This window comes from Etheostoma spectabile, chromosome 2 (genome assembly GCF_008692095.1).
Source record: "Etheostoma spectabile isolate EspeVRDwgs_2016 chromosome 2, UIUC_Espe_1.0, whole genome shotgun sequence".
In the NCBI taxonomy this organism is placed as follows: domain Eukaryota; kingdom Metazoa; phylum Chordata; class Actinopteri; order Perciformes; family Percidae; genus Etheostoma; species Etheostoma spectabile.
Window position 1 is genome coordinate 5,289,739 of NC_045734.1, and position 23,438 is coordinate 5,313,176.

At 40.6% G+C, this 23,438-nt stretch overlaps 2 protein-coding genes across 7 annotated transcripts in view; one reads left to right on the plus strand and one right to left on the minus strand.

Moving 5' to 3' along the window:
- Window positions 1–18,439, minus strand: part of slkb (STE20-like kinase b) — a 29,010-nt gene extending 10,571 nt beyond the window's left edge. For 2 of the 3 annotated variants that reach the window (XR_004333691.1, XM_032527194.1), the window contains exons 1-12: window positions 17,684–18,439; window positions 15,613–15,777; window positions 13,022–13,070; window positions 12,630–12,779; window positions 9,922–9,994; window positions 9,555–9,749; window positions 8,639–8,720; window positions 7,301–7,435; window positions 5,273–6,046; window positions 5,037–5,167; window positions 4,636–4,759; window positions 2,468–2,647 (exon numbers count right to left, since the gene is read on the minus strand). Coding sequence is in view for 2 of the 3 variants with exons in the window: in XM_032527194.1 (XP_032383085.1) it covers window positions 2,468–2,647; window positions 4,636–4,759; window positions 5,037–5,167; window positions 5,273–6,046; window positions 7,301–7,435; window positions 8,639–8,720; window positions 9,555–9,749; window positions 9,922–9,994; window positions 12,630–12,779; window positions 13,022–13,070; window positions 15,613–15,777; window positions 17,684–17,833 (2,208 nt within the window). In the remaining variant the exon portion in view is untranslated. The remainder of the gene's footprint in view (window positions 1–2,467; window positions 2,648–4,635; window positions 4,760–5,036; window positions 5,168–5,272; window positions 6,047–7,300; window positions 7,436–8,638; window positions 8,721–9,554; window positions 9,750–9,921; window positions 9,995–12,629; window positions 12,780–13,021; window positions 13,071–15,612; window positions 15,778–17,683) is intronic. The other variant, XM_032527207.1, reaches the window with a different exon arrangement.
- Window positions 18,440–18,470: 31 nt separating this feature from the next.
- stn1 (STN1 subunit of CST complex) overlaps window positions 18,471–23,438 on the plus strand; it is a 34,703-nt gene continuing 29,735 nt past the window's right edge. Inside the window, exons 1-5 of one of the 4 annotated variants that reach the window (XM_032527566.1) lie at window positions 18,471–18,577; window positions 19,075–19,201; window positions 19,954–20,049; window positions 20,373–20,450; window positions 22,735–22,908. In XM_032527566.1, coding sequence (XP_032383457.1) covers window positions 18,557–18,577; window positions 19,075–19,201; window positions 19,954–20,049; window positions 20,373–20,450; window positions 22,735–22,908 — 496 coding nt within the window. In that variant the 5' untranslated portion in view covers window positions 18,471–18,556. Of the gene's footprint in view, window positions 18,578–18,784; window positions 19,202–19,953; window positions 20,050–20,372; window positions 20,451–22,734; window positions 22,909–23,438 lie in introns of those variants that run through there. The other 3 variants (XM_032527583.1, XM_032527590.1, XM_032527574.1) reach the window with 3 other exon arrangements.

The following is a 23,438-nucleotide window of genomic DNA, read 5'->3' on the forward strand; positions in this document are numbered from 1 at the left end:
GTAACAAAAACCCACCCATCTCATAGGAGCGAAGCTTACTTTTTCATTCAATACAATTATGGTACAAAAGGTAAACTAACGCCACAGGTATTCTTTTGACAACATGGATGCATATATAGGCAACATCAAAGGCAGTTGTAATATTTACCTAGCAGGCTAGGCTAACGTCTGGCGGCGTAGCGTTAGCTAGCTGTCTAAACAACCTCCCCGTCTAAGCTGTGTTTCACTTTGCCTCCAATATTATTATAAACATAATAAAGTCACCTGGACTTGGTCAAGACCATAGACTGTTAATATTAAAAGACCAAAAGCCACATTAGGCCAGATCAGTGGCAAAGACAACGCAGGCTGCTCTGTTTTCTCCCCAACATGATGTTATTGTGGGGGAAAAAAGAAAACACTGTAAAATAGTGCCTACTTTACGTATTAAATTCAGTTTTGCGATATCCAACACCATCAAATACAATGGATAACAGTTCAAATATGTAATACCAACAAGCAAATTGCACAAATTCGTGGCAAAATTAAACTTGCAACATGGGCTTTAAGGCTTGGTGTCTGTGTGTACTGATGTATGGAAAATACAGTGTGTGTAGTCTCCAGAGAAATGAGTCATGCTTTAAGAGAGACAAGAAAAAGGTCAGATTCCAAATCTAAGAAAGGCATCAAAACACACAGGGATGCCACTTACGTCCTGTATGGGAGCGTTGCACAAGGTGCATGAGGACAACTGAAAGGACTGAATCATACCATGGGACACTACCTGTGGACCACAGTCTATTACTTTTCTAGAAATTGTGCTAAACAATGCACACACACTTTGAAGCTGTGGCAGACACCGCAAACTCAGGTAGGTGGAAGGTTTGGAAAAAAGAAGAAAAGTCATAAAAAATGCATCAAACGGCACAACACGTGTCTGCTGGATAACTTTGTGCATGCTACCATCACACAGTTTGAAATGTGTTTCGACAAAAAGGCAGAAAGAGAGGGATGAGAGGAACAGGAAGTGTGTGTCAAAGTTCAAAAACTCACAGCAAACCGTGCCCTTATTATCTCCTCTGGCAGGACTGGGACAATATCCTCTATAATACGTTTCATGATAGCGTTTGTCACATGCTTTGGAGAAAATCCCATTTCCTGGTTCTCCGTTTTACGGGCAGCCAGGGAGCAATAGATGAAAATAAAAATGAGGCATAAGCTGTGGATAGATTAGCGCTATGTGACAAAAATAAATGAGAAGTGGCAATGCAGGCTGATTTAGCCCTGTGATCTTAACGTCATTTATAAAGACACTTATAAGGCAGATCAGGGCAGCATGTGTTTGTGTCAAAGTATGAAAACAACTTACTATGAATAGGAACTGTACAAGCTCTCCAATTATTGGAAGGGACTACATGTGAGCAAAGGGAAGGGAAAGGGAATGAAATGTAATGTGGTCCACATTAGGGCTAAACAATACGAGGAAAATATGTTACTAAGATTATTTTGACTGATTGCAATACGATTCTCGATATTGGAGGGAATGCTCATTTTTGTTTCATTATTCTCCATTTATTTGAAAAATATTAAAATTGAAATGATAACAGTGTGATTTTGCAAGGATCTGTACCAACCAAAAATGTTTTCTTTAGTGTGTAGGATACGATTGGTAGGCCGGGACGTCTCTGCAGCAAAAACCAGAACGGTTTGACACATATTTTGCCTTTAACAAAGATTGCTCCACCCTGCGATTTGGATGCTATGCTAATTTATATCTAAAACTTCCGGGATTGCTCTATTGCCACCGGAAAATCCGCTGGATGCCCCTCTTTTTGGCCAGATGTCCGTTACCTTCCACTTTCTTTCTGAGGACTATGGTTACCTGCTCCTTAGATCTCTGCAGGGTAAATCCAGACAGCTAGCTAGACTATCTGTTTAATCTGAGTTTTCTGTTGCACGACTAAAACAACTTATCAACGTACACATGTTCCACCAAAACAAGTTCCTTCCCAAGACTATTTTGCAGAGGCACCAGGGCTCCGCCCGGGGCTTAGCACCGCTCAAGACAAGTGTGATTGGTTTAAAGAAATGCCGATAAACCAGAGCACGTTTTTCTTCCACAACTGGGATGCTATGTGAACTAGCCAGACCCTCCCGCAGCTCTGTGGAGGATGGTCGTGCATAGAAAAGATTAATATTTCACTAGTCCATATTCATTCATATATATCCAGCTGGGAGGAGGCCCCGGGGAAGACCTAGGACTAGGTGGAGAGATTATATCTCCAACCTGGCCTGGGAACGCCTCGGGATCCCCCAGTCGGAGCTGGTTGATGTGGCTCGGGAAAGGGAAGTTTGGGGCCCCCTACTGGAGCTGCTGCCCCCGCGACCCGACACCGGATAAGCGGTCGACGATGGATGGATGGATGGATGGATATTGCAATTTTTATAAAATTACAATTCATTGTGCAGCTCTAGTACACATGCTAACCTCTTTCTTGCGGTTCTTCAGCATGTTTTGGAACTTGGAGAGTTCCTTGTCCTGCTCGGCTTTGATGCGTTTGGCCTCTTCCCGGAGCCGGTTGGTGTGCTCCTGCTCCAGCCTCTCGATGGTCTGCTTCTGCTGCCGCTCCAGGTTCTCCACCTCCTGGTCGTATTGACGCTTCTTACTCTGCAAGACACAGAACGGCCACGTCACGTCAATCAGACGAACGGTTGTGAAATAAGTGTGTAATATCTGAGACATTTTGAAGGAGCTGTAGATCTTAAAGACGTTTGGTAGATGCCCCCCCCAAAAAAAAAACATGGATAAATTATTTTCTGATAGATTGGAAATTCTTAAGTAAAGGAGAAAATATGCACAACTTTTCCAGAGGCCAGACATTTTCAAAAGGGAATATGACGCAGCCAACAATGTGATGAGGAACTACATGAAATTCTAATGAACATAAGCACTGTTAAACACACTGCAAATGATTTTATGAAATGCTATGGTTTAAAAACTGCATCAGTAAAGATGAGCATGTTCACTAACTGGGATATACAGAAAATGAACGGCACAGTTACTAGTGACAGGCACAGTCATGGCAACTGAAGGGAATCAAGTCATCTTTCTCACTAACGGGAGCAGTTTGCCATTCAAACTGCTCCTGCATCCAAGGCTAACTCACAAAGACTAAATGTGTACAAACCACAAAATGTGGATCTGTGTGCAGTGGAAGAAAGTAACACACTCAGTGAGTCATCGTCTTTCACACTGTTTCCGACATCTGGATGGGTTTGTAGAGTGAGTTCTTTCATACACCTCCCTGTTTCTTCTTCTTTCTTTATTTTATTTACAGACTCAAGGTCCAGATAAAAAGTACACACAACACATTACAAGAGGGGTACAAACCAAACACAAACATGTAGTGTTCCCAAATATTAAGATGACAAATGTTCTGTTGAACAATAATGCAGAGACGGCAGTTTTGCTGAACCACCTCCCAAAACAAATACGTGACTGGGAGATTTTTTTTTGGAATGCAGTGACATTTATTTCCTTTTTATTTTTAATTACTTATATTACAGATATTTACACGTTCTGCATCCTTTGCTCTATTTTTCTTCAAAATGCCTAATTTTTGCTTGTTCCATAAAACCCTTTAGAGTATGAATAAAAAGACAAAATGACAAGTTAAATTGGCCACACCTAGAAGTTTTTAAGTGAATGTTCATTTGAAAACAGTTGCTTCCCAACATGGATGCAGATGGTCAAGCTAGAATGACACGCTTTCATTCATTTGAGCGTTCTGGTGCAAGATCATACTGCTGTTTTTGTTGTTTTTTTAGAAATACCCAACGCAAAAGCTGTCTCACACAAAATATACTTCCTCTTCATGGAAAAGCTATCAATGGGCTTGGTAAGGGTTGTACAACGGATCGTTACACTGTCATTTGGTTTAAAGGGTATGAGTATGGCTTGGGGTGTGTCCTCTTGTACTTAGACCTTAGAAGGTCACTCAGGCCTGAAAAGAATTAGGTTACAATAAATACCTTATAACATAAGGGTAGGGGTTACATTTGTGGTTGTAATGGTTATGGTTAGGGTCTAGGGATTGCATCATGCTAATGAGATGAGATGCAACAGTTTAAATTAAGTTTAAGAATGACTGTTTTAACTAGAAATATTAATTTGTTTACACTTCAGAAGCCATTGTAACAACTGGCTCATGAACTAACTCTGCCTTTCAATATCTTGCAATGAATCATTGGGAAAAAACAACAAACACTGATGTACAATTCACACGGGGCCCCAGATTGCTGCCTTTAAATTGTAAAAAATACAATTAAGTAGATGTTTCAGTTCTGTGTTGTTGCTCCTACTTTTTCTGATGCTTCCTCTTCATTTTGAAAACAAATAATTTCACCTCATCAAAAAACGAAATTCTATGTCCACATCCAAAGTGTTTCCAAACAAAATACCTGATCAACTGTTACTCAACTCGACGTTAATAATAAAGTCCATTGTTTGATTGTTGTGAAATTTCTGCCAAATAAAAAGCACATTTACGGGATCCTTGCATCCTTGCATACTAACACCGGATCTGTTTTTAATAAGTCGGGTTCAGCAAGAAATTAAGGTCTCTGCTTTGCCATTCTCTGAGTTGTGCGACTCACCGTGGTCTCCTGTTCAAAGCGACGGTACAGCTGTTCTTTTTGCTGCTGCAGCTTGTTGCTGAGCTGCTGCTGGGCCCTCTGCTCCTCCTTCTGCAGGAGACGCAGCTCCCTCAGCTCCTGGCGTCTGGAGAGGTGTAGGAAGAGGAGACAGACAGGAAGGTGGGGGCAGAGAAAAAAGGAATACTTATGTTAATTTTGTGTCTTTTTTATAGCATAAAGCAGGTCACAGAAGAAGTAGAGAGGAAAGAAGTATGATTAGTGAAAAAGTGTCAGCATTTAAAGAGCGTTGAACCCCACACAGTCAGGTTTTACACTAAGGTTCCTGGGCAATGTATTTACATGATATTTACATAAAATTAAAGCCCAGTGCAGTGTGCATGCAAATGAAGGCAGGTGAATACCTCAGGAATCGCATCTCCTCATTCTTGGTATCATTGTCAGTGATGATTTTTGATGTAGTCACGCTAACTTCCACTCCATCCACAATGAATTTGCGAGTCTTCTTCAACGTCTTCTTCTGACGCTTGTTGTCCTGGGCGAAGAAGAAAAAAGAGAGAGGAGATTATAGTTGTATCTGCACCTATGCAAGTCTGTGAGGCAGTTTCTGATATTTGAATATGTGGACTGTGTGAGTTACCTGTATGGAAACAGAGCCAGGCTCTTTAGTTTTGGACAGAAAGCTTGAGATGGACAGATTCAGGTCTACACTGCTGGTATCTGCGGCTGAGCCCCTCCCTGAGTCGGAATCTCTCTCTTTGTCATCCTTAGCTTTGTCTGGAACCGTCTTCTCATCCTCTGCATTTATGCTCTCCTTTTCTGTGAGCTTCTCTCCATTCTCCTCTTTTGGTACACCTTTATCTTGCTCTGGTAGTGTCAACGTCACCTTGAGATTTTTGTACCGGTCCTCCTCCTCCTCTTCTTCTGCTGCTGCTGGTGGTGCGTTTGATTCCTCCAAACCAGCCATCGTTTCCTCCGGAGGAACCTCTGCGACCTCTGAACTCTCTTTGCTATCCTGTGGATTGGCTGGAACCTCGGCTGTGTCCACTTCTTTTTCATCCTCCACTGCGATCTCCAGCTGCTGCATTTCCTTCGCAGGTGCCTCTGGTTCAGGATTCGGTTCTGGTTGTGGGGAGGCAATATCTTCCCCTGCTATTGGAGGCTTTTCCTCAACTGGTGTCTGTTCTATCTCTCCATCGGCATCCTCAGCTGGAGTGTTCGGAGTCTCGTCCGTGTGCTCCACCACAAAGCCGGTGTCCACCACGTGATTGGCCACGGGGAGCTCAGTGGGTGTTGGCACGGACACAATCGGCTCAACCTTCTCAGGGACAGATTCCAAGTTGGAGGGAGAGAGGGGGATCTTCTCATCCTCCGAGCTGGCAACACTGACATCGGAGGGGGCGCGTTTGTGTCCCTGTAGAACAGGTGGAAGTGAAAGTTAGAGAAAGCTACAACACAATAGAGACCAAGAGTGACCGCCCGCTTTGTGAACGGCTCTGGTTTCGTGTATTTTTACCTAATTCAATAGCTCCATGGACGTTTTGTTAAATGCTTATATAAAAGAGGTTTAGCGGCCAACCTTCTACAAACGTGTGACTAGGGCTGCACAATAAGAATAAATTATCCTTTTGCGATTATTTTGAGCTAATTACGGTAGGATTCCGGATATTGGAGGAAAGGATCATTTTCTTTCATTATTCTCATTTTTATTGAAAAATATCATTATAGTGTATAATATCATTATAGTGTGATTTTTGCGAGGATCTGTACCAAGCAAAGATGTTTCCTTTAGTCTGTAGGATAGGATTTGTAGGCCGGGACGTCTCTGCAGCACTACAATACTTCATCCAGAATTATTTGACGCATATTTTGCCTTTAATTATGTTTTCTTTTAAAAGAAGGTTGATTTCATATGGACTTGTGGCTTTACAGGGGCATAAATCTTTGTTTCACAACCTCATGGTCAGTCTACCTTGGATGTTTTAGACATTATATATAATGAGATATGAATGGGATTTTCACTTTTGGAACCACACTGTTGAGCTCTATGTAATGACTTTCAGAGCTGAAACAATTATTTGATTAATCTATTATTTGCTTGGCAAAAAAAATGATTCAGCAAACAATTCTGATAATACATCAATAACCTTTTGTCATTTTTCAAGCAAAAATGTCATTTTGCTTTTCTTTGCTTCCAAGGTGGTATAATGAATATTTTCAGATTATTGGAATTAATCAAGAAAATAAATCATCAAGTTATCAATAATGAAAAAAAAAATGTTATTTGAAGCCCCAATTACTGTATAACTAAAATGTTAAACTGTTTAAACTATTTTAAAGTGATCGAAAAATCTGACCTTTGTTTTCTTAACTGATTGATCATTATATAAAATGGTAGAAATTGTGACAATGACCCAGACCCTAAATTGAAATACGGTGTTCAAATTGTTTGTTTTATCCAACCAGCAGTCCCAACACCAAAATATATCCAGTTTAAAATGATGAATCAACTATCAAAATACCTGCTGTTTAATTGTCTCAGTCTATTGACTCATTGACTTACCATTTCAGCTCTACTGTGAAGTCATAAATGTGAAGCACAAACCAACAGGGGTACTGTGCACCTGCACAATGAAAACTATATAAAAAAAAAAAATGGTGTACACACCATATGTGCTTCTGTCTCTTCCTCTTCTTCTTCCTCTTTGTGGTCTTCTTCGATCTCCTCTGTGACCTCGGCCTTGGCCTCAGCTATGAGCTCCCTCAGAGGCCTGCTGTCTTGCACACTGGCCACAAAGGAATGCTGCGCAAAAGGCAAAGAAAAAGAAAAAAACACAGTTTCATTTATATATGTTAACACCCAGTGCACAGCTAGGGCGGGGCAATATATCGATATTAAATTGACATCGGTATACAGTATTAAACTAGATATCGCCAGTCAACTGTCAATACAATTAACTGATGTCATTTTCTGAACTAACCCTACAATAGTGTTGCGGTATCGACGTCAAAAATATTGTGATATTTGATTTCCTTTATATCGCCCAGCTCTATGCACAGCATATATTATATGGTTAACTCAACGTCTTACCTGCCGCAATAAAAGCACTTCACTGTAGTTGGCAGCAAAGACCGGACAGCCCGCAGATAATTAATCCCACAGATTTTAGGATATAAATTGCTCACAGTATAACAGGCAGCTCTATTTAGACTATAGAAAACACATCAAAGCACTACCGAAAAAAAATAAAATAAATAAATCACACACTAAACAATAACTGTGAAAAAATATTTCTAACTTTCTTTGCTCCATCCTTGTGTTGCTCTCCATGTGGAGATTTCCCCTCACAACAAACAAAGAAATAAATCAACTTCTTTGCTGCAAAAAAAGATAAGACTACACACACTGCATCTAGTTCTCGACGGCCTCACCTTTTTCGGCTTAGAAATCTGCTGCACATATTCTATCGCTGGCCGGAGAATATGCAGCTTCTTCGATATCAAAACCTTCATCGGTGGCAGACCGCTATTTTCTATTTTCAAGCCCATTGAGTCTTCCTCTGAAGATCAATCGCAGAACAATCCTTTGCCTGCTGCGTTGTACACTATTTTCTGAGTGTGTGTGTGTGTGTGTGTGTGTGTATGAATGTGTCCTTACGGCTTCTCTGTAAATAAGTGGCTCGGACTTGGTGAGCACCTTAAAGCCTATGGAAAAAGAAAAGCCTGCACTGCTGACGTCAGCCTAGGCACAATGGGATGAGCGTCGGTCTTGCCAGGATCACGGTTCAGTACCTGATACAGACGTGACACCAATCAGGTAAACAGACGTCTTCTACGACTCTGATGCTTATGCTCTTGAATGGCAGCTGTTACATGGGTATGGGATGGGGAATGAGGATTATCTGTTTAGGATTATCTGTAGGATTATTAGGGGGCGATTTATAGATAGTAAAATAGAGGGTTCAGAACTTGAGTGAAAACGTGTAAACGTTCAAGAGAAAGGTACCTGTAGAAGTTGAGTCGAAGTCCATCTGTTGTCCACATGCTTGTCCAAACACCGCCTTAAGAAATCACTGAATTCTGGGGACCTTAAGGGTGGAGGTGGTAAAAAAAATTGAAAATGGTCTTGTACAATAAAAAAGGGATTAATTAATGGGAGAAAGAGTATGAAATGATCATCTCTGAGAAAGAATGTGTGCATGTGAACATGTCTACGTATATCTATGTACAGTCTGCCTCCACCAGTTTGGGGTCATTGGAGAGAATTTGATTAGATACTTTGTAACCCTCTAAGTTAAATGTGTACAGAGAGGTGAGATGAGAAGGGGCCTATGTTGGAGGAAATGTACAGAACAGCTGGCAAATCATTTCCATTTATTTTGGAACTGTTTGGTAAAATCGGCTGGAAGATTTGTAGTGATGGAATTGACTGTTACATTTCTACGATCTAGTGGGCAATGTTGCTGCTAATGTATTGGGACAAGACAAGTATCTATTAAAGATATTGGTGATTGACAACACGGAAATGGTTTTGAGACTGAATCTCCAACAAAGACTGACTAGATAGATATTGTTACAAATATTTGGAGAGTATGACTTTTCAGCTTAATCTAAAGGCTAATAAATACTGGCAAAACTGGAGAAAACGGATAATATTTGTGAACTCATGAGATAATTAATGAAAGCATGAGTACATAGGTGACCAACTGTGTGTTCTGTTTTGTTGTATTTCTGTTTCTTTTGGAAAAATAAAAGTATAAAATAAAAATTGCTTTTCTACGTCATGGATCTCTGCAAAGGCTAGTGTCATTGAAAAAAACTGACCAACATAAAAGGCAAACATTTAAGGCACTCAGAGTTATCCAAAACTAACACATGGCCATTCAAACCAGTGACCAGTTTCTCCCTCATGCCTGACTCACCAGCGTGACGGCTGCATCAGGGTCGGAGGATCTGCCTTGGCTATTTTCAGCAGGACTCTCATGGGGTTCATCTCGTGATTGGGAGGCTCAATCTGTGCCAGCTCAATCAAAGTGACCCCGAGGGACCAGATATCAGCCTTGTAGTCGTATGGACGGTCCTTGGACGTCTCGCACATCACCACCTCTGGAGCCATCCTAGAAGGAAAGAAGGGACGTCATTGAAAGGAGATGTTGAGTTCATGAATGTTTATTCTATATTGTGCAAGAAAGGCTCAAACAGTGAGAAATATTGTACTTTTCTTGAATAGCTTTCATCAAAAGAATTGACAAAAAAAGGTTTTACTGAGTTGTTTAATATTCCACTCACCAGTAAGGCGTTCCAATGAAAGAGTCTCTCCTCTGCAGGGTCTTGGTGTTTTTGGCAGACACGCCAAAGTCCGCTGGAAGACATGTGACAAGGCAAACCAGAAATTTGCCAGAAGGAACTGTCATTATTTATTTTTCAAATGTAGCAAACAAGAAAAAAAAAAAAGAAACCGGGAATCGCACAACTGCTAATCTCATCAGTGCACAAAATGCACATTGGGCCTCATTCACCACAACATTTTAAAGAACAAATGTCTTCCTAAACCCCACTTATGCAGTTTTTACAAAGATTCTGGCATTCACCAATGTTTTCTTATTTGGGATTTGTTCTTAGGTAAGAACAGAATCTAAGCACACTGAAGAGCACTCTTACAAGAGCTGACATGTTTGCGCAAAACAAGTAGCTATCTTGTTTTCATCCATTCTAATTCCTCTCCATTTTGTAACTAATTACTTCCATTATTTCACACATAATTATACAATTGTTTGTTTAGTAAATACACACTACCGCTCATTTGTAAAGCATTTTGAATTGCCATTGTGTATGAATTGTATTAGGCCTTTATAAATAAACTTGCTTTGCCTTCAATTCACATTAATTATGTTGACGGGGAACCCTGCCATCCAATAATAAGTGATTGATCACGCTATTTATACGCCAAAAGGGTCTTAAATGTTTTGACAAAAAATAAAAATGTTGCCTCATATTTCAGATCAAACCATTTCTTTCCTACTTCATCAGTTCTGCGGCCTTCTCCGGATACAGCGTTCAATGCATGAGCAACTGCCTTCCACGCATCGGTTTTATTTGCTGCTTAGTATGCACTGCTGACGCTACTAAACATGATGTCTCGTTTTTTGTTAACTTCCTGCAGCAGTACCTTCAATTCAGAATTACTAAAGTTTTTCCTTCTGTTGGAGTCAAGGACTCCACCGTCTTTACCACGTCTTTTGGACATTTCTCTAAGTGTGAAAACGACAAGGCCCTGCCATCTCATGCCCTTTTATGGAAATTAACAGGGCGTTTACCTATGCTAAATGGGCGCAACGAGCATGTGCTTTCAATTTACGAAGACAATGGGATTCATCATTCTAAGAACACACCTGCAAACAATTCTGCTGTTTAAGAATAGGTCATGAATCAGACGTAGACTTTTCTTAGGGACTTTCTTATGAACATATTCAATGTTCTTAAGAAAGTATGTACATTTATTTAGATTGGTGAATGAGGCCCATTCTTCTAAAATTTACATGACGACATCATGCCTTGTCTGCGTCGTGTGTTGAGTCACAGCTCAGCAGTGTCCCGGCAGGCAGATGCACAGGCACCTCTGTGTGCGTTAGTCTCTGGACAAAATGCTTGTTGTGTGTTATTTCACAGAGCTTGTTCCATCCACCAGCAGTGACTCACACCCCTGTGAGTAAGCCACGTTACTGCATCCGCTGTGGATACATGCTTGATCACAGAGCAGCAGGTCCTAACAATAATGCTGGATTAAATAAACTTATTCATGTTATAATGTCTGTCATTATTCTCTTCAATATGTCTGTCATATTGAGTATATTTGCACAAAAGAAATCTATTTAGCATGTAAAAACAGCATACTGTCTTATTTATCTAGTGTTTTTTGACAGTACCAAGGCACAGAATATCTTATCTATGTGGTTCTTAAAATCCGGACACACTGACACTGTCCTCCATCGATTCACATACAGATATTTGGGCTGTACCGAATACCATTTTTTACACTCCGAAGCTTTGGTACTTATCAACAGCAAATACTCAAGGCTGCTACAGTATAACTATACAGACGTTAGGGTGCGTCTACAAACATTAGACTGCTAAAGTATAACTATACAGACCTCTACACACATCAGACTGCTTGCTTGTAACTCACATGTTCTCTGTTCCTGGCTGAGATGGACAACATAGCGCTGCATAATTTAGCCTCAGTGATTGTTGATTTTTGTAGTGGCAGCCCGCCATGGCAAAATTTCTGTCGCCACGGTATCAGAAATAGAGCAGACGCACAATGAAGTCGCGGTTGCCTTTTAAATTATCCTGCTGACATAATACACCCCCATTGGCTGACGCTCACATTGCAATTTAACAACAAGTAGAACTATTCAGAGGTTATTTGGCCCGTCCAGTTTAACACCACATACTGTTGTGTTAAAAGAGTTTATTGTCAAAACGTTCCCTTTGTCCTAATTGGACAACGTTGAACTTGTCAGTTCTGGTCAGCTTATCGTCCTGATATCAAACATGTGGAAACAATAAAAACGGTAAAATGTGTTTGCGTTGCCTGTGTGAAAGAGGCTTTAAATGGATATCACTGTACACTAAATTCTTGTGCCATTTTTTTTAACAGTTCCACTGTTAGAGATAGGTAACTAAGACCAAAGGCACAGAGCCTACATTGCTAGACTGTGAACTCATTTATGGTTTGTCCCATAGAGCAGTTGCAAAATGCAAAATGTACTTTTCACTCTGGTTTTTAACTTTCTGTATACATTGTATGTATTACAAAGATCACATTTTTCTCCACTCATCCCACAACACTCATTTAACCATGTGTGGATTTGGAGTCACATTTATATCAATTCTAAGTGTTATAGAAGGCAGTTTGAGACAAGTTCTGCAGCCACCTCGCCTTGAAAAATTGTATATTTTCTGGCGTTATCAACTGGATTTTACTTTAGCCTTACCCAGCTTGACGTCACCGTCCAGTGTGAGAAGGATGTTGCCAGCCTTCAGGTCTCTGTGGATGATTTTATTGTCATGGAGGTAGACGAGGGCCTGCAGAGTCTGCTTACACACCACACGGATCTGAGGCTCTGTCAGGGGCCTTTCCAGTTCTACAGGGTACCACACAAACACATGCTCTGAATTCCTGACCATGGAGTACACAAATGCAACCTAATCATGGATAGTAATATGGGCTAAGCCACATTCATTGTATTGCTGAATAGAGAATGTAACGAGCAGGTGGTCTACAGAGGTCTTTTGATGTCTTATTTGGCCTTCTTCACTTAGCCGTTTAGCGCGGTTTCCTTTTTCAACGTTACAACCTGTATGCAAAGTAGAAATGCTGACTCACCGAGCATGACTGCATCCACAGCCCCTCCTCCACAGAACTCGATGAGGATCTGCCAACAAGGGGATAAAAGGAAGGTTCTCAAGCTCAGAGAGAAATGTTTGCCTCTGTGTATTTAGTCTGCTGGAACATGCATTGCATATACGAACAAAACTCAAAAGGGACTCATCATCATTATCATCACCATCATCATCACCATCATCATCATCATCATCATCATCATGTACAAACTACTAACTATTTGACTGGGGCAATTTGAGAATTAACACTGAGCCCTTAAAGGCATTTAGGAGCTTTCAGTATGGCTGTTAAGGTAAGAGGATTGGCCCCACGTTGAGGAAAAGGTTTCACACAGCTGCTAGCTAGCTAGCTAGCTAGCTATATTACCAGGCCATATTCTAAACAGGATTACAGTTTTAGACAGTTTAAGGCAGCAGGTGAAGTAAAGCATCTGGAGAATTGTTATTAAGCTTAGACATAAGGATAACCTTTTAGCGCCATGCTGAATCACTCCTCTACACTGGGCAAAATGTCACAATTAAGGAAGAGGAAGTAAAGCCCTAATTCTGCAATGTTGTCACCATTGAGTAACTAATTGTGGTTGATACGTTGGTTAAGGTCAGCCCGGATTTAAAATGACAAGTGACAAAATCTTTTAAGAGCCTATTTACCAAAACAAGACTTACTTTTTAAACTTCTTTTTTTAAACTTCTTTCTACCAAGGTTCAATGGCATTCCATTATTCAGTTGAGCTTTTCAAGACTGTTCTACTTACAACAACAAAGCCCTTACAAGACGTACAATGCCTGAAGTCTCAGAACAGTCTTGGCTCTTCAACATGCACACTGCTCTAGTGTTTCTCTGTAGGCGTGCTGTTGTTTTAATGGCTCTGCTGTTGTACAATGGCCCCCACAGAGTGGCAGCGGGCAGAGAGGAACCATGGGCCAGGGCTGTGGCTTCCTCTCCCACTTGTTTATTTGACATGGACACAAATACATGAAGAAATGTGTGCGCGCCCGCATTTTTTCTAATCCATTCATGTGGCACAAAGAAGGAGGATGTGAGACTGTATATAATCTTACCTACATTTTTTTAAGGCCTAAAATGGATGACAACATTAGCAACACCGCAGCCTAGAGCCTAGAAACTGTTGCTGTGCAACTGAAATTGTAGCGCAACAGCAAAAAGGGAAACAAGCGTCAATGAGTGACACAATTTGGTATGCAGTTATAAAGTAAGTCCTGGGATTATGTTGAATAAAGCCTTTCATCTCCAGGCGGAAACATCCTGGTCTCCTCTTTGCACAAACAGGTGACACACAGGTCAAGATAATAATCAAGAGACAACCTCTATCAGGCTGTGGCCATTGTTCAGAGGACAATGGGGAGGAAAAAGGCAGAGCGCTCAATGAAATGCAATGAAATTAAATACGCAGGTAATCATGAACGTTTTTAAAGACCTGGCTCTCTTTTTAGATGCTTGTGTATCGACTCACATGAGTCTTTGCCATGTGTGTGTGGCAGAAAGTGTATGTGATAGAAAATGAAAACCCCTGATAACTGGGTTGGACCAATCTGTAATCTAACTCTGTCACAGAGTTCCTCACTTTATCTATTTATTCTTGAGCGGCGCCAAGCGCCGGACAGAGCAACAGTGCCGCTGCAAAATAAGTGCATCTGGAAGGAACTTGTGTACGTTCAAAAAAAGTAGTTTTAGTCGTCGGACAGAAAACTCAGATTGGACAGATAGCTGTCTGGATTCACCCTGCAGAGATCTGTGGAGCAGTTAACCATAGTCCTCAGAAATTCACCGAAGTTTAGAATAACACCACAAAGAAAGAGGAAGGTAAAAGACATCCCGCCGAAAAGAAGGGGCATCTGGCAAAATTTCCGGCGGCACTGGAGCAATCCCGGAAGTGGAACGTTGTGGATATAGACCAACTGGAACCCAACATGGAGCATAACGATATGCAACATAAGCACTTCATCTGAAATATAAAAAGTCTACTTGTGCTGCGTTGGGGGGGTTTAAGAACACAACATGTCCTCACACTACTGGCCATTTAAGTGACACAACCCTGCGGCGAACCGCCGGATCGCTATCTTTGGTCTGAACGCACTCTGATGTGCCAAAGGTGCGACAATTTAAGTTTGGACTTTGTGTTAAACCTCATTTGAACCTTTGCCCCAGATTTTGATAAAAATACAGGGATAAAAAATAAGCTTTTATACCGTATACTGCAAAAGCCTTGCAATAAATCGTACAGCAGTGCAGGTTAAAAGCATAGGTACAATTGTGAGGGCCCACTCTAAGCCCATTTTGCAATTTGCCAATTACAACAACTGGAATACAGAGTTTACAAAAAGTCAATAGCAATAGTATTTCTTAGTATTTAATCTGAACAAGCTGCACTGCTCAAAACCTTTATTGTATACTCCATCATGATATCAATACTGGTCTAACTTGTGTTTCAGAAAAAAAATGCATCACTAGGTCAAAGTGCTGTCTTAGGTCCATGTGTTTCCCTGTTTGGGTGGTGATACGAGGAAACACTGATGGCATTGTCTCTCCAGAGAGCTCTTCTTTCTACTCACCCAGAGTTTGCTCTCATAATAGAAAGCATCGAGCAGTTTGACAATGTTTTGGTGGTTGCAGGAGGCCAGGATGTCAATCTCCACCATGTAGTCCTCCAACTCCTCCTCGGTCTTTGTGTCAATAACTTTGGCTGCAGCTAGAATTCCCGTCTGTTTGTTTTGAGCCTGTAAGATGAGAATGTTATTAGACTGTTGCTGTATGGCTGTCTTGCTTTTATTGTACTCTCGTGATCTAGTTCAGAGAATGTGTTTTTGTTCTCATGTTACTGCACATCATCTTAAAGACTTATTTAAGGCCAAACGTGGTTTATGTTGGACTTTAAGTTGTCTTGACCTCAGACCTGCAACATACACTTCACAACCATTAAGAGGATCTGAAAACAACAAATAAATCCTGTCTGCTTTGCCGTAGGCCTAAGTTAAGTTAGCAGAACACGAGATATATCTTGTTAAAGTGGAAATTTCTCTGGTTTGTTTTGGCTTCTCTGCAGGCAGGATGTGCTCAATGAAGTCGCCACAGCGATATGGGATGCAGCCACTTCCTGATAACCTGCCAGTATTCTGCGGTCAGCCATATATGCCATTTAAAAAAGTAACTACCCATAATCTACTCAGCTGTACTAAAGCAGACAGCTTATATTTCCCTGTGAATCAATAGAGTAAATGTAAATGTGCTGTATTTATATAGCGCTTTTCCAGTCTTAACAACTGCTCAAAGCGCTTTTACATCTACAGGTAACATTCACCATTCACACACATTCATACACTGTGGCCGGGGCTGCCATACAAGGTGCCACCTGCTCATCAGATAAACACACACACATTCACACTCCGATGCGCAGCACCGGGGGCAACTCGGAGTTCAGTGTCTTGCCCAAGGACACTTCGACAATGACTGCAGGGGCAGGGATCGAACCACCAACCTTCCAATTGGCAGGCAACCACTCTACCACTGAGCCACAGCCGCCCAGAGTGCGTGGACTATCCCATGCATCAGTGCAGTGGGGCATTACAACTGGTATGGACCCAGACATAAGACTGCAATTTAGTATTTGTAGATGAAATCTCCTTCAGCGTGACTCTGGCATGTAACTGCCAGTAGGACAAACATAAACTGCTTCCATGGTATCACAATGATAAAATGATTTGTTTTGGTCCGTTTTCCCTTTCTTTAACAGTAGGTCCAGTCAATTGAGCCTTGCTGTTGGAATGCTGGGAAATTGGCAACATGTGACTAAACCATTGTGCAAGAAGATTAGGCTTAATTTAAGTATGATACAAAGTAACACCAAGTCCAACTATTTCAAAGTGTCCAAAAATAGCATTTGGCAACAAAGAGCAAAACAGAACATGTAAGCTGAATTCATTAGCCACAGACTTCCTTGTGGAGCCCTCCTGTGTGATAACATTCACTGTCACTCATGCAAATTAAGCTTTTGGCTCCAGCTATGCATTAGGCTCAACCCAAACAATGGTCCTGTTAAAACGGTGACAAAGGGGTTGCTTTGACATTGGGTTAGCTTACCGAAAAAGTAAAAGGGGGAATTATTTGGCTGTTTTTTTGGACCTAAAGATGAAGCTAAAGAACAGATAGGATATAAACAATAACAATCATCCACCAGCATCATAAAAGTGCTCCTGTTTGGAAAATGTCACATTTCTGATTGCTCTAGCCATTGTTTACACCTGTAGTTATGTGACAAAGACGATGTTAACTTTGGAGCCATCAAGTCAGTTTCCAGCAATGAATGGGTGTGATGACATGAAAGCAAACTTCATAGGGAGAGAGAGAGAAGTGTGAAGAGGGACCTCAGCAGTCCTATTTGACACCTCTCTGCCACAGTGCTGGTGTATTGGTTGGAAGATGGTGGGTGGGTCAGAGCAATACAACACTGAGGGGACACTGCTGGTACCTGATACCTTGTGCCAAGCTTCAAATAGAGGATTGCTGGGTTACAGGACTTTTTGAAGTTTTGGTCCATTTTATGAAAACACAAGTCGGACACAATACAGCAAAAAAAAAAGGGAAAAGGCCACAGTCTACAATGAGCAGCTCTGAGGCATTTCCTACCTTGAACACTTTTCCAAAGGCTCCATCACCCAATTCACCGATTATGTCCCATACTTCCTCTGGATTTTCATCTCTGCGCACGTGTTCATACTGTTTCTTCTTCTTCTCTGATCCCAATTTAAATATTTTACGGAAATTAAAAAATGACATGCTGAAACCCTACTCGTTCAATTTCGCAAGTTGACAAAGGAATTCAACTTTAAAACGCCAAAGTAGTGTCGGTTTCCTTGAACAGTTCACTTCAGCATAAGCCTTGAGAATAATATGTGTCCCATTAGCTATTTATATTCGTTAGGTCAGCACAGAGTTTAACAGAGTGTAACGTAGCTTTCATAATAGTATCAAAACCTAGCCTAGCCTTTGACACCGTTTTGGCCAGTCCAGAGAATAGCTCTTTCTCTTTGGGGCATTGTACACCCCGATATAAATAGCTAACGGTTGGCGTAGCCGTGTCCTAGCATTGAATATCCGCCTAAAACAAGACTTTATTTTAATGCAAAGTAGTAAGTGAAGCTCGTCGTTGTTCCAACTCTTGACGACCAACTGGCCCGACAACCCTGTGCGGTTCTTTCTCAACCAAAAGAAAACAAATGATGAGTAAGGCGTCCTCCCAAATAGTTGTATTCCACAGAATAATTCAATAGTTTCCTTGAAGCTAAACGGGTACAGTTGGTCCGTGCATTAACATTAGCTTTAACGGTAACAAAAAAAACAAACAGTCACCTTTCCCTTGGTGTGAGACGGGTTTAGTAATCTAGCGGATTTAGTGTCTATGCGCGTTCCCGAGTGCGCGCCGCTGCGGTTCTTTCTCTTCGTGCTCCTCGTGTTTGACAGTTGGCGGGGTAATTTCAGTCTTCTGCTGCCCTCGTCTGTATGGGAGACACAACACAAATTGTGCGGTGGATGTTTAAACCATTTACCACGATACTGTATCATAGTTTTATCAAGAAAAACTATCAGTCTGCTGTGTGCAACGTATTGGTTGTATTGGTTGTACTGTTCCTGCGTCAATCTGCCACCGTCACCTCAACAAACACTACAGTCAAGTTTCTTTGTGTGTCTCCCTGAAACTACATGTCCCACACACCATTGCGAAACACGAACGCGCTGTACAGAAGTTAAGGACAGTAAAATAATACAACGCTTTTAAACGTAGTCATATGTTGTTATGTAATACTAGAACTGTGGCCTTTCTGACACGTGCATTTAGAATGTAACACCGTAAATAACGTTACGTTTTTAACATGCGTTAATAAAGTGTCACGTGACCAGTACTTTGGTTTCTCTTAAGTACTCCACGGTAGCTAACGCTAGCTCAAAACCCCTCTCTAGGCCGTTTCTGGGGAAAAAATAGGTTAATAATCTGCTTTTGCTTTCATGATGAAATGCAGAGAGCTACGATGGATCCAGCGGAAGAGACCCCATCGATGTTGTGGGGGCTGGACCCGATCTTTTCTGCCTTCGCCAGGCTGTATGTCAGAGACATCCTGCAGATGACAGAGTCCACACAGGTGCCAGGTAATAACACCCATAGAAACACAAGTGGTTTCATTTACTGACTGTGTTCTTGGTATTTACATTTGAAACTTCACAGCAACATTACAGGTCTGAATGTTTATGCATTAATATCCCTAAACTAGCAATTTATAAATGAACGTCAGTCAGCCAGTTTAGCTAATTACTTTGTAAGTTCCTAGCCAAGTGTGTCAACAGTTTTAGATGTCGACCGTTTTTTTGTCACTTATCACTTATTAGGTTTAACTCATGACTGTATAGATGTTTACCTTGGCCCTTGAAGCTCTTTATACGGTACTTACCCGTTTTTTTTAATACAGTGTCAAATGTCTAATGTTGAAAATGATAAAAGTTGATGCCAGGGCTGGGCAATATATCAATATAAATCGATATCATGATATTAGATATCGTCTTATATTTTGAATATCGTAACATGTCGTGAGGGTTGTCTGTTCCAGCTTTTACAGGCGGCATTAAAGTAAAGTGATGTCATTTTTCTGAACTTACCAGACTCATCTCGCAGTTCTATTATTTACCTTTACCCATTTAGTCATTGTGTCCACATCACTGATGATTGTTTATCACAAATCTCATTGTGTACATATTTTGTGAAAGCAACAATTGTCAACCCTACAATATTGTTGCAATACCCATGTTGAGGTATTTGGTCCAAAATACTGTTATAGTTGATTGTCTCCATATGTCGTCCAGCCATAGTTGATGCTTTTTTATTTTTATCCACCCATGTCTCACAGGTATTTACTTCTACAACTCCCATCCAATCTATAAAGTTGATGTACTTGGGACAGTGGTATACAAGAGAGAAAGAGACGACTTCTTCTGTTATGGAGGTATCTTGCTATGGTCCTGTGTGTAACGAAACATATTTCGTTTGCTGATATTTCAGTACATTCATTACACTAGCAAATTTACAGTATGTGTATGTGTTTATGTATGTATCAGTTATGTATTGGTGTCATTTTGGGACACACACAGAAGAGTGATATTCTTGTATGTTATGGATTGAGAAAGTCTTCATCTTTGACAATGCCTTGGTTTATGTTTATACATTTCACACACTCTCCTGTTCAATAGAGGCCTACAAAATAACTTTGACTTCCCAATCTCCTCTCAAGCAAAAACAGATTTTGAGTATCTTTTGTTCTGTTCACAGTGGACGACGGTACTGGCGTAATAAACTGCCTATGTTGGAAAAATGACCTGTTGAAAGAGGAGGCGAATCCTACTAAATGTGAGTTTGCATTTGTGGGAATCTCAGTCTTAGTGTGGTGGAATTTTCAGGAAAACCATGTCATCGGTAAAATGATGATGTTAAGGGAAACTGGCTAGCCCCCCCCCCATACCTTAGCCTTGTCCCGGAAAGCAATAGACTGAACTTGCAAAACAACAAGATTTAGGTGAACATTTGTGTTTGCGGCGCCTATGATATAGCAGTTTTCATATCTTTATGTAACCCAAGCTTGACGTCAGGCCTCTAACAACAATTATAACGTAATTGATAAACCCCAATTCTTGCTAAATTTGCTAATGTCTTAAGGTGTATAGTCTATATTCTTAGCATTCCACTTCCGGGATTGCTCCGTTGCTGCAGGTAACTCCGCCGTATACATGTATTTTCCGTTTCCTTCCAATTTTTTTGTGTTGGAATTTTAAATTTGGTGGATTTCTGAGGACTATGGTTAACTGCTCCTCAGATCTCTGCAGGGTAAATCCAGACAGCTAGCTAGACTATCTGTCCAATCTCAGTTTCCTCTCACACAACTATTTTGCAGCGGCTCTGTGTGGAGTTTAGCACCACCCATGACTATTCTGATTGGTTTAAATCAATGCCATTAAACCAGAGCACGTTTTTTCCAATCCCCAAATGCTATGTGAAGTAGCCGGACCCAACTTCAGAGGGCTTTGGAGGAGGGTCTGGCAAAGCGAGCCCATAAGGCATTTAACTGTTAACTGTAATTTCTTTTTTTTAGATGTGCCAAATTGTAATTATAAGTGATTAGTGGTCGGTCTATATTTTTGGATATGATTTCAGGAATTTTTTTTTGAGATAATAAAGAGGCGTTGTTTACTTCTTAGGCTGTGTACATTATCTGGCTCACATAACGGTGATGTATAACCAAAAGATGTGTCCTGGACTTCATTCAAAAATGTAATTTAAAAACAAAACAAGTAATAAATGAATATTTTAAAATTTGACTGAAAGAGACAATTATATTTACAAAATTACTTTTGAGACAATTAATTGTAGAGCCAAATTTTGAATTGTTACAGCTCTACTTGACATGTGTTCAGCATGAGCAGTATGGGCAATACCGTGTCAGTTATTTAAAGGTGTGCAAGAAACCCGATACCACAGTTAAACAAGTCATTTGTGCGTTGTTTTTTCACACCTGGATTACTGCTCTGTGGGTTGGTCCACCATTTCAATAAGTATTATTAAAAAATGACAACTGATACACAATAAAGCTGCACGTGTAGCTCTCTTATGTGGATCAAGATCAATTATCAATAAAATGCATGAAAGCCTCTCCTGGTTTAAAGTTAAAAATAGATTTGTGAATTGTGTAAGACCTTTTACTTTGAACAAAAACAACTATCCTTTAGTACAGATACACATCAGTATTCAACAAGGCATGCAGTGGGAAGATGTATTGTTTGACCTAAAGCTGAAACAAATCAACGTTCATTCACATACATAGCAATGTGCCAGTGGAACTTACTCCCAAATCATTTTAAACAACAAAACACTCAATACAGTTAAAAAAAAAAAAAAAATTCTCGATCAGTTACATGGGCTTTTTTTGTTACCATTTAGTGAGTTTATTTTTTAGAGTTGTATTCTGTAAAGTGTCTGTTTAATGTGAGATAATGTCTAATGTTTGGGTAATGTGTACATTTTATTGTCACAAAATAGACTGCCAGACCCCAGGATGAATGGCCTCTAGATAATGCTGAAGCTAATGGAAATCCAAATACACAAACAACATACAACAAACAATATTGTACAGTGATATATTACCACAAACCAATTACAGTGTTTTCCTTTGGTTTGTAGAAGACGTGGGTATGTTTGTTTTGCAGGGGGCGTTTAGAAAATGTTAATTTTTCATTTGAAAAAAATGCACTTTCCACACACATTTTGTGTCTCTTTGTGGGCTATTGCATCTCATTGTAGTCGTGTTGTATCTCTTTTTAGTCATTTTTGTCTTCTTTTCTTTGTTTTGGGTCGCTGTGGTGATTTGGTGTCTCTTTGCAGTCTGTTTAGTCTCCCTTTGAGTTAGTTTTGCCTCTCCTTTTTAAATCATTTTGTTGTAATATTATCACCATATCCGTGGCTAACACATTGGATAACAAATAAATAAGACTCAAAAAGACAAAACTTGCTAAAGAAGTCCAACTACAATGATTAGAACTGAGAAAAGTCTTTCACCTACATTGAAAGCTTACAGTACGCGGTACCCAAAATGGCTATAACGGATATTGTGTAATATACAATATTATTGTATCATCTCCAGCAGGGGGAAAACACGGCGACGGGGCTGAGGGAGGCTTTGACCCCGCCACTGAACTGGAGAAGCTGAGACGGGCCCAGCAGAGCCGCTGCCACCTGGAGATCGGAGAGCTGCTCCGAGTCAGAGGGCCGGTGAAGACGTCGAGGCAACAGAGAGAAATCATGGCCTCCACTTACTGTGAGTGCAGTTTGATATTGTGTCTCTCTGTGTGTTGCCATTCTCAAACTTCCTTCGCTTCGGGAAACAACAACTAATTTCAAGCTTGCAATCTACACGCTAAGAAGGGTATTGAAATAAATTAGGATCATGCAACAAGGCAGGTTCTTTCGGGGAAGGATTGTAAAGATTTACAAAGAATATGTTTACCATTTCCTCTCTAACTGAGATGTTTGGGGCTGATTGGCGGGATTGCTGTGGACGAAGTTCACACAGCGATAAACTAGTAAGAGCAAATGACGCTTAACCTTGTATCGTAGCGAATTTCAATAGCACACGTTACTGTATTGTGTGAACAGTTAACTTCATTTAATATTGTACAGTATGTGGCGTTTTGTTCCTTCCTGGGTCTACCTTGCAGAGCCACTGCCGCTACATCCGGAGGTTAGCGCCGCCCAAGACGATTGGGATTGGTTTAAAGACATGCATGTACCAGAATGTACAGTGGTGTGAAAAAGTGTTTGCCCCCTTCCTCATTTCCTGTTCCTTTG